The following is an 11,029-nucleotide window of genomic DNA, read 5'->3' as shown; positions in this document are numbered from 1 at the left end:
AGTTCTAGTTCAGTTTCTAGTTCAGTTCTAGTTCAGTTCTAGTTCAGTTCTAGTTCAGTTCTAGTTCAGTTCTAGTTCAGTTCTGTTTCAGTTCTAGTTCAGTTCTAGTTTTCAGTTCTAGTTCAGTTCTAGTTCAGTTTCTAGTTCAGTTCTAGTTCAGTTCTAGTTCAGTTCTAGTTTTCATTTCTAGTTCAGTTCTAGTTCAGTTCTAGTTCTAGTTCAGTTCTAGTTCAGTTCTAGTTCAGTTCTAGTTCAGTTCCTAGTCAGTTCTAGTTCAGTTCTAGTTCAGTTCTAGTTCAGTTCTAGTTCAGTTCTAGTTCAGTTCTAGTTCAGTTCTAGTTCAGTTCTAGTTCAGTTCTAGTTCACGTTCTAGTTCAGTTCTAGTTCAGTTATAGTCAGTTCTAGTCAGTTCTAGTTCAGTTCTAGTTCAGTTCTAGTTCAGTTCTAGTTCAGTTCTAGTTCAGTTCTAGTTCAGTTCTAGTTCAGTTCTAGTTCAGTTCTAGTTCAGTTCTAGTTCAGTTCTAGTTCAGTTCTAGTTCAGTTCTAGTTCAGTTCTAGTTCAGTTCTAGTTCAGTTCTAGTTCAGTTCTAGTTCAGTTCTAGTTCAGTTCTAGTTCAGTTCTAGTTCAGTTCTAGTTCAGTTCTAGTTCAGTTCTAGTTCAGTTCTAGTTCAGTTCTAGTTCAGTTCTAGTTCAGTTCTAGTTCGTTCTAGTTCAGTTCTAGTTCAGTTCTAGTTCAGTTCTAGTTCAGTTCTCTAGTTCAGTTCTAGTTTAGTTCTAGTTCAGTTCAGTTTTTCTAGTTCAGTTCTAGTTCAGTTCTTTTTCAGTTCTAGTTCAGTTCTAGTTCAGTTCTAGTTCAGTTCTGGTTCAGTTCTAGTTCAGTTCTAGTTCAGTTTTCTAGTTCAATTCTGTTCAGTTCTGGTTCAGTTACAGTTTAGATTCAGGTTTTGTTCTTATGAATATTGTTTTCGAACCGAATATGCGTTCTATGGTTCAGTTCTTGGATATAAATGGAAAAATTAGTAGTTCCAAAGATTATTTAAACGACGTTTTCCCAAATGATGTTTATCTTAACTAAATAGTTTATTGTCATTCTTTTGCTTATTCTAAATAATTATAAAAATGGATTGCTTTGTTTACGATTAACTTCTTTCGGTACTATATATCTACTAATGGGATCCCTATAAATAGGGCTCTCCATTAGGTAACTGTTACGTTGATCCTCCTCAAAACGGGCGTATTCACGAGCATCTTTAGCACGTATACAAGCCCAAATGATAAGAATCAAGAGTAAACCCAAAATGAATGTGGCGACAGACACAAAACCTACTACCGCCACATAATTTACAGGTTCACAACTGTTAAGTTGTATAAGTAAATAGTTCTCGGATTGACCCATGGTCTGATAGGTAAAATAGTGGTCACACTTGATGCCAAATTTATTTTCCACACGAGCTAAACAGCGTATATCGGAGTCTGTTTTAAAGATATTAATTATTTTTTTTTGAATTTTGAATGTTAAGGCTTATTACCTATTTCTTCGGTTACAAAGGCCGTTGTAAATCTTTCATTTTTCTCGGCACTAGAACATATTTCCGTTGTCTTCTCACATTTACCCATATCGGTTTTCTCTTCGATCAGGCAGGTCACACAAGGCTCATAGAATGCGCACAGTTTATTTTCAGTTTCTGAACCAATTTCACAAAATTTACCCACATATGGATCATTACACAAACACTCGCCACACTCACAATAGCCCCGACCAGAACAAATTTCTCCTGTAGGACCGATACAGCCATCTGTACTCTCTTTACAGTTGCAGCGATTTCCCGACCAACCATATTTGCAAATGCATTTTCCACACACGCAATCGGCCCTCTCGGGATCACAGTCAATATCGCACTCAGGACACTCACAGAATTTGCCATTAAAACCAGGGGCACAAAAACACGAGCCACAATCACATTCACCACGATTCGAACAAACGGGTCCCAATTCCTGGGAATTAACCAAATCAAAGGGTTGCCGACAAAGATTTTCAATGGCTTCGTTTGTGGTGGCATTGGTAGCATCGGTGGGGCAAGTACAAAAGGTGCCAGTCCTTATAAAAAAAATTATTTTAAATTCATTTCGAAAGTATAAGTGAATATTTACCATCCTGCATCACATTGACACATGCCGCATTGCAGAAAACCATTTTCGTTGCACTGAAATCGACCATATTCATCCTCAGGATCTGCGTCTTCAAGACAAGGGCAAGGTTTTTGTATTTCCACTTCAATTTCCATGAACTCATTTAAAGCTGATTCTTCCACGCGTATTTTATGAATCTGGAATTAATATGTGGATTTTAAATATCTTGATCGTTTTTAATCCCAGCTACTAATTTAATGTTCGGAATAATTTAAAGATTATGTTAAAAATCAATAGTACAAAAAGTATCTGAAATCCTTAAAACTTACATAAACTCCATTGTCGGGAAAATCGGTGAGAGTAACGTTGATATAAAAGTCCACAGTCTTACCCAATTCCACATTATTGCAATAGTTGCGTTTTCTTAAAGTCGGAAACTGGCCACCACAATCTGTCTCATACTCCATTTTTATAAAATCGGGACTATTGTCAGTAAATTGGGTGCGTTTGATAAAACTCTCGTAACTATACAAAGAAAAAAAAATATTAGATCTAGGTATGTAATTTGCTCTTACTTATTACAACATACCTTTTCTTTATCAATTCCAAAATATTAGACGAATCTGCTCTCAAAATCTCTACATTACTTATTTCCTTCATTAGATTACTTATCTCCCTATAAGTAGTAACCACCTCCTCTGTTACCGCAAAAATTACACTTATTTTCCTCTTCACTAATTCTCTATAGATTTCCTCCAATGAGGGATAATCGTATTCCAAAGAACCCAAATATTCGCCTTGCGCATTTAAATGACATTTTTTATCATTACGTTTGGTAATACCCGCTAATAGACCATCTCCCGCAAAATGCATAAAACCATCGGTTACCAAAATAACCACCTTACGGGCCTCTTCTTTCCATCCGATCTCTTTTGGACAAACCAACACTTGCATTAAAGCATCGAAACCTCCCTCCAAATTATCCAAATTACCCGTTACTTTACTACCATTAACAGATCTTACAAATAGTTTTTCATCTTCGGTCAGTGTTAAATGATGTCTATAACCATATGTGGGTTCACACACTTGCCTTTCGGTGGCACAGGGATTATCTTTTAGATGTGGCATTATCATAGGCATTTCTGGTTTATCGGCAAAACTACCAAAACCCAAACGATAATTAGAAGTTAAATTTCTGAGAGTGGTAGCTAATTCCGAACCCAACTTGACTAGTGTTTCCCGATCGTCTCTCATGGTCCAGGTTAGATCCATAAGTACATAAAGATCGAGAGGATTATTACGTGCTGGACGATAAGAGAGTTTAATACGTTCGGGATGGGCTAAAAGGGATATAAAGAAGAATGATATAATTAAATATAGTTCAATTCTAATTCAGTTCTAGTTCAGTTCTAGTTCAGTTCTAGTTCAGTTCTAGTTCAGTTCTAGTTCAGTTCTAGTTCAGTTCTAGTTCAGTTCTAGTTCAGTTCTAGTTCAGTTCTAGTTCAGTTCTAGTTCAGTTCTAGTTCAGTTCTAGTTCAGTTCTAGTTCAGTTCTAGTTCAGTTCTAGTTCAGTTCTAGTTCAGTTCTAGTTCAGTTCTAGTTCAATTCTAGTTCAGTTCTAGTTCAATTCTAGTTCAGTTCTAGTTCAGTTCTAGTTCAGTTCTAGTTCAGTTCTAGTTCAGTTCTAGTTCAGTTCTAGTTCAGTTCTAGTTCAGTTCTAGTTCAGTTTCAGTTCTAGTTCAGTTTCTAGTTCTTTAGTTCAGTTCTAGTTCAGTTCTAGTTCAGTTCTAGTTCAGTTCTAGTTCAGTTCTAGTTCAGTTCTAGTTCAGTTCTAGTTCAGTTCTAGTTCAGTTCTAGTTCAGTTCTAGTTCAGTTCTAGTTCAGTTCTAGTTCAGTTCTAGTTCAGTTCTAGTTCAGTTCTAGTTCAGTTCTAGTTCAGTTCTAGTTCAGTTCTAGTTCAGTTCTAGTTCAGTTCTAGTTCAGTTCTAGTTCAGTTCTAGTTCAGTTCTAGTTCAGTTCTAGTTCAGTTCTAGTTCAGTTCTAGTTCAGTTCTAGTTCAGTTCTAGTTCTAGTTCAGTTCTAGTTCAGTTCTAGTTCAGTTCTAGTTCAGTTCTAGTTCAGTTCTAGTTCAGTTTCTAGTTCAGTTCTAGTTCAGTTCTAGTTCAGTTCTAGTTCAGTTCTAGTTCAGTTCTAGTTCAGTTCTAGTTCAGTTCTAGTTCAGTTCTAGTTCAGTTCTAGTTCAGTTCTAGTTCAGTTCTAGTTCAGTTCTAGTTCAGTTCTAGTTTCTAGTTCAGTTCTAGTTCAGTTCTAGTTCAGTTCTAGTTCAGTTCTAGTTCAGTTTAGTTGAGTTCTAGTTCAGTTCTAGTTCAGTTCTAGTTCTAGTTCAGTTCTAGTTCAGTTCTAGTTCAGTTCTAGTTCAAGTTCTAGTTCAGTTCTAGTTCCGTTTCTCGTTCAGTTCTAGTTCAGTTCTAGTTCGTTCTAGTTCCGTTCTAGTTCAGTTCTAGTTCAGTTTCTAGTTCAGTTCTAGTTTCAAGTTCTAGTTTCGTTCTAGTTCAAGTTCTAGTTCAGTTCTAGTTCAGAGTTCTAGTTTCAGTTCTAGTTCAGGTTCTAGTTCAAGTTCAGTTCAGTTCTAGTTCTAGTTCAGTTCTAGTTCAGTTCTAGGTTCAGTTTCTAGTTCAGTTTAGTTCAGTTCTAGTTCAGTTCTAGTTCAGTTCTAGTTCATTTCTAGTTCAGTTCTAGTTCAGTTCTAGTTTTCAGTTTCTAGTTCAGTTCTAGTTTCAGTTCTAGTTTCAAGTTCTAGTTCAGTTTAGTTCAAGTCTTATGTTCAGTTCTAGTTCAGTTCTAGTTCAGTTTCTAGTTTCAGTTCTAGTTCAGTTCTAGTTCAGTTCTTAGTTCAGTTCTAGTTCAGTTCTAGGTTCAGTTATAGTTTCTAGTTCATTTAGTTCAGTTCTAGTTCATTTCTAGTTCAGTTATAGGTCAGTTCTAGTTCAGTTCTAGTTCAGTTCTAGTTCAGTTCTAGTTCAGTTCTAGTTCAGTTCTAGTTCAGTTCTAGTTCAGTTCTAGTTAAGTTCTAGTTCAGTTCTAGTTCAGTTCTAGTTCAGTTCTAGTTCAGTTCTAGCTCAGTTCTAGTTCAGTTCTAGTTCAGTTCTAGTTCAGTTCTAGTTCAGTTCTAGTTCAGTTCTAGTTCAGTTCTAGTTCAGTTCTAGTTCAGTTCTAGTTCAGTTCTAGTTCAGTTCTAGTTCAGTTCTAGTTCAGTTCTAGTTCAGTTCTAGTTTAGTTCTAGTTTAGTTCTAGTTCAGTTCTAGTTCAGTTCTAGTTCAGTTCTAGTTCAGTAATATTTCAGTAATATTTCAGTTCAAGTTCAGTTCTAGTTCAGTTCTAGTTCAGTTCTAGTTCAGTTCTAGTTCAGTTCTAGTTCAGTTCTAGTTCAGTTTCTAGTTCAGTTCTAGTTCAGATCTAGTTCAGTTCTAGTTCAGTTCTAGTTCAGTTCTAGTTCAGTTCTAGTTCTGTTCTAGTTCAGTTCTAGTTCAGTTCTAGTTCAGTTCTAGTTCAGTTCTAGTTCAGTTCTAGTTCAGTTCTAGTTCAGTTCTAGTTCAGTTCTAGTTCACTTCTAGTTCAGTTCAGTTCCAGTTCAGTTCTAGTTCAGTTCTAGTTCTAGTTCAGTTCTAGTTCAGTTCTAGTTCAGTTCTAGTTCAGTTCTAGTTCAGTTCTAGTTCAGTTCTAGTTCAGTTCTAGTTCAGTTCTAGTTCAGTTCTAGTTCAGTTCTAGTTCAGTTCTAGTTCAGTTCAAGTTCAGTTCTAGTTCAGTTCTAGTTCAGTTCTAGTTCAGTTCTAGTTCAGTTCTAGTTCAGTTCTAGTTCAGTTCTAGTTCAGTTCTAGTTCAGTTCTAGTTCAGTTCTAGTTCAGTTCTAGTTCAGTTCTAGTTCAGTTCTAGTTCAGTTCTAGTTCAGTTCTAGTTCAGTTCTAGTTCAGTTCTAGTTCAGTTCTAGTTCAGTTCTAGTTCAGTTCTAGTTCAGTTCTAGTTCAGTTCTAGTTCAGTTCCAGTTCAGTTCAGTTCTAGTTCAGTTCTAGTTCATTTCTAGTTCAATTCTAGTTCAGTTCTAGTTCAGTTCTAGTTCAGTTCTAGTTCAGTTCTAGTTCAGTTCTAGTTTAGTTCTAGTTCAGTTCTAGTTCAGTTCTAGTTCAATTCTAGTTCAGTTCTAGTTCAGATCTATTTCAGTTCTAGTTCAGTAATATTTCAGTTCAAGTTCAGTTCTAGTTCAGTTCTAGTTCAGTTCTAGTTCAGTTTTAGTTCAGTTTTAGTTCAGTTCTAGTTCAGTTCTAGTTCAGTTCTAGTTCACTTCTAGTTCACTTCTAGTTCACTTCTAGTTCAGTTCTAGTTCAGCTCTAGTTCAGTTCTAGTTCAGTTCTAGTTCAGTTCTAGTTCAGTTCTAGTTCAGTTCTAGTTCAGTTCTAGTTCAGTTCTAGTTCAGTTCTAGTTCAGTTAGCTTCTAGTTCATAGTCAGTTCTAGTTCAGTTCTAGTTCAGTTTTAGTTCAGTTCTAGTTCAGTTCTAGTTGCAGTTCTAGTTCAGTTCTAGTCAGTTCTAGTTCAGTTCATAATGTATCAGTTCTAGTTCGGTCTCTAATTCAGTCAATTCAATTCTACTTCAGTTCTAGCCTTTAGAATACCTTTCAGTTACATTTGTCTCATGAAGTACAAACCGAAATCGATACCGATCGATATGTAGTGTTAAATACCCATTACTACCCTTTAAATTACCGTTTTATTTTCTGTTTAATTAAAACATTTGTCTATAACACACATCTGTCGTTTTGTCAAATTATTTACACTGAAATATTTGTTTTTGCATCATGTTGTAGTTGTATGTATTTCCCCCACAAGATGATAAGATCTCTTCAACCCGCTAACGAGAGTAAAGTGTTAACAGTTAATGTCTTGACAAATTTTAAAATGTAAACAAATTGTACATGAAAAAATATTTATGTACGAACGTATGTATGTATTTATTTCTACACCAAGTGGGCTGATGACATACAAACCCCAAAAGGCCTATGAATGAGTAAACAGTAGTTTAATTTTTTGTTTTGTTTGTTGGTCTACTACAAGAATATTTTACAAATATTTTGAGATAAGAAATGAACCTACCGTATCTCTATGGTAATATAGCTGGTGATGACGAATCGTATATAGTCACTATTGACGATGAGAATACGTGCCGATTTTGCTTATTTAGATTAAAATATTTTATAGAATTTCTAGGGAATAATTCAATATATTTTTAATTGCTTCATATTTTTGTTAGTTTTAAATATTCAAGTCTGCGTAAATATACATTACATTCCTGTATGCGCGCTGAATAACGGTTAGAATGTTTCTTAAAGTGGTCGAAAATTAAAAGTCTATTGTAGAGTGCTGAGTTAAAAAAAAAAAAAAAACTAAACTATACAAATACAACAAAATAACAAACTATAACCAATAGATAACATTGGACCTTAGATATCTTATCTTAACCGATACGACGATTAAATTCATAACCATAGAAAAAAATATATATGTATATATAATGAGTAAGTTTTCTAATTATTAATTACTTAATATAAATCGCAAATTAAAAATTAAAAAAACTTACATTTAACTAATTTTAAATAAACTCTCTGAGGCTGCACCTGCACTGCCCGATTATTGCTTAATTCATAATCCTTAAGATCGACATTGGTTAGAGTATGGAACTCCGGTTCATTTTCATAAATATGATCGTTATGACAGCCATGCTCCATATTGAGTACGATTAAGGCAACGATAACGTAATTCGTATAGCTAATCGAATATATTTTTTTATTTAAATTTCAATATTTTTAATTTTCTTTCTATTTTTATTCACCTTATCCGTACACCAGGCACAGGAAATATCGGCACTTAAACAACCCTTGCAAGTATCTTCATTAATACAGGGATTTTCTTTGAAGTTATATAAAAAGAGCACATTTTTTTGTTAAACAATTAATTTATTTATTTTTTTTAATACACAAATTAACACACCTGCTTTTATTAGAATACTTTTAGCAAATATTGTTGTTATAAAAAATAATTTCAAAATAGTCGACATTTTTCGTTTGTTGCTTTTAATATCTATTAATTATTTATTTAATATTTTTTAATAATTATTTTATTCACCATTATTTCGTTCACAACCCTCTTTCGCTAACCCACATCGTTGTTATACTAAATTCTTAACTTTTTGTTGATTTAACAATTGTTATATTTTTTTGCGTGAGTTAAAATTCTCTAACGTTTTTTCACCTTATCAACAATTACTATAAGTATGTATATGAAAAAAGTTGATAAACAAAATTATAACAATTTGCTTCACTAAACTTTGATTTTCAACTAAATATTTGTGTTGGGGGCTTCTACTCGTTTACTCCAGGTGATGATGGTTGTTTTAAATAACATCCCCTTTTTTTAAACGTCATCACCTACATATGACAACTTTTTTTATTAGTCATTTGGAAAATATATGGAATTGCATCAATAATTTCACTCATTTGTTGATTAATGTAATATTATTTAAATAAATATGCATATAGACTACAGTGCTACAGTAACACATATTTTTCGATGGGGGCGTTATCCTAGTTCAGTTCTAGTTCAGTTCTAGTTCAGTTAGTTCAGTTCAGTTCTAGTTCAGTTCTAGTTCAGTAGTTCAGTTCTAGTTAGTTTTAGTTTAGTTCTAGTTCAGTTCTAGTTCAGTTCTAGTTCAGTTCTAGTTCAGTTTTAGTTCAGTTCTAGTTCAGTCCTAGTTCAGTTCTAGTTCAGTTCTAGTTCAGTTCTAGTTCAGTTCTAGTTCAGTTCTATAGTTCAGTTCTAGTTCAGTTCTAGTTCAGTTCTAGTTCAGTTCTAGTTCAGTTCTAGTTCAGTTCTAGTTCAGTTCTAGTTCAGTTCTAGTTCAGTTCTAGTTCAGTTCTAGTTCAGTTCTAGTTCAGTTCTAGTTCAGTTCTAGTTCAGTTCTAGTTCAGTTCTAGTTCAGTTCTAGTTCAGTTCTAGTTCAGTTCTAGTTCAGTTCAGTTCTAGTTCAGTTCTAGTTCAGTTCTAGTTCAGTCTAGTTCAGTTCTAGTTCAGTTCTAGTTCATTCTTCTAGTTCAGTTCTAGTTCAGTTCTAGTTCAGTTCTAGTTCAGTTCTAGTTCAGTTCTAGTTCAGTTCTAGTTCAGTTCTAGTTCAGTTCTAGTTCAGTTCTAGTTCAGTTCTAGTTCAGTTCTAGTTCAGTTCTAGCTCAGTTCTAGTTCAGTTCTAGTTCAGTTTAGTCTAGTTCAGTTCTAGTTCAGTTCTAGTTCAGTTCTAGTTCAGTTCTAGTTCAGTTCTAGTTCAGTTCTAGTTCAGTTCTAGTTCAGTTCTAGTTCAGTTCTAGTTCAGTTCTAGTTCAGTTCTAGTTCAGTTCTAGTTCAGTTCTAGTTCAGTTCTAGTTCAGTTCTAGTTCAGTTCTAGTTCAGTTCTAGTTCAGTTAGTTCAGTTCTAGTTCAGTTCTAGTTCAGTTCTAGTTCAGTTCTAGTTCAGTTCTAGTTCAGTTCTAGTTCAGTTCTAGTTCAGTTCTAGTTCAGTTCTAGTTCAGTTCTAGTTAGTTCTAGTTCAGTTCTAGTTCAGTTCTAGTTCAGTTCTAGTTCAGATCTAGTTCAGTTCTAGTTCAGTTCTAGTTCAGTTCTAGTTCAGTTCTAGTTCAGTTCTAGTTCAGTTCTAGTTCAGTTCTAGTTCAGTTCTAGTTCTAGTTCAGTTCTAGTTCAGTTCTAGTTCAGTTCTAGTTCAGTTCTAGTTCAGTTCTAGTTCAGTTCTAGTTCAGTTCTTCAGTTCTAGTTCAGTTCTAGTTCAGTTCTAGTTCAGTTCTAGTTCAGTTCTAGTTCAGTTCTAGTTCAGTTCTAGTTCAGTTCTAGTTCAGTTCTAGTTCAGTTCTAGTTCAGTTCTAGTTCAGTTCTAGTTCAGTTCTAGTTCAGTTCTAGTTCAGTTCTAGTTCAGTTCTAGTTCAGTTCTAGTTCAGTTCTAGTTCAGTTCTAGTTCAGTTCTAGTTCAGTTCTAGTTAAGTTCTAGTTAAGTTTTAGTTTAGTTCTAGTTCAGTTCTAGTTCAGTTCTAGTTCAGTTCTAGTTCAGTTTTAGTTCAGTTCTAGTTCAGTCCTAGTTCAGTTCTAGTTCAGTTCTAGTTCAGTTCTAGTTCAGTTCTAGTTCAGTTCTATAGTTCAGTTCTAGTTCAGTTCTAGTTCAGTTCTAGTTCAGTTCTAGTTCAGTTCTAGTTCAGTTCTAGTTCAGTTCTAGTTCAGTTCTAGTTCAGTTCTAGTTCAGTTCTAGTTCAGTTCTAGTTCAGTTCTAGTTCAGTTCTAGTTCAGTTCTAGTTCAGTTCTAGCTCAGTTCTAGTTCAGTTCTAGTTCAGTTCTAGTTCAGTTCTAGTTCAGTTCTAGTTCAGTTCTAGTTCAGTTCTAGTTCAGTTCTAGTTCAGTTCTAGTTCAGTTCTAGTTCAGTTCTAGCTCAGTTCTAGTTCAGTTAGTTCTAGTTCAGTTCTAGTTCAGTTCTAGTTCAGTTCTAGTTCAGTTCTAGTTCAGTTCAGTTCTAGTTCAGTTCCAGTTCAAGTTCAGTTCTAGTTCAGTTCCAGTTCAAGTTCAGTTCTAGTTCTAGTTCTAGTTCAGTTCTAGTTCAGTTCTAGTTCTAGTTCAGTTCTAGTTCAGTTCTAGTTCAGTTCTAGTTCAGTTCTAGTTCAGTTCTAGTTCTAGTTCAGTTCTAGTTCAGTTCTAGTTCAGTTCTAGTTCAGTTCTAGTTCAGTTCTAGTTCAGTTCTAGTTCAGTTCTAGTTCAGTTCTAGTTCAGTTCTAGTTCAGTTCTAGTTAAGTTTTAGTTTAGTTCTAGTTCAGTTCTAGTTC

At 34.4% G+C, this 11,029-nt stretch overlaps 1 protein-coding gene across 1 annotated transcript; it reads right to left on the bottom strand.

Annotated features, from left to right (window-relative positions):
* Positions 1 to 1,057: 1,057 nt before the first annotated feature.
* On the bottom strand, positions 1,058 to 8,365 carry LOC119610132 (integrin beta-nu). Its single transcript, XM_037965233.1, is given in 9 exon segments — positions 1,058 to 1,474; positions 1,531 to 2,099; positions 2,153 to 2,328; positions 2,461 to 2,656; positions 2,721 to 3,471; positions 7,762 to 7,910; positions 7,912 to 7,949; positions 8,014 to 8,090; positions 8,172 to 8,365. Coding segments are annotated over 9 exon segments (2,385 nt in total). The 5' UTR covers positions 8,239 to 8,365; the 3' UTR covers positions 1,058 to 1,112.
* Positions 8,366 to 11,029: the final 2,664 nt, after the last annotated feature.

Source organism: Lucilia sericata, unplaced genomic scaffold (genome assembly GCF_015586225.1).
Source record: "Lucilia sericata isolate MDLA Ls3-8-SP2 unplaced genomic scaffold, ASM1558622v1 Contig001124F_arrow, whole genome shotgun sequence".
Lineage (NCBI taxonomy): Eukaryota > Metazoa > Arthropoda > Insecta > Diptera > Calliphoridae > Lucilia > Lucilia sericata.
This window is presented reverse-complemented; position numbering and strand designations above follow the sequence as displayed.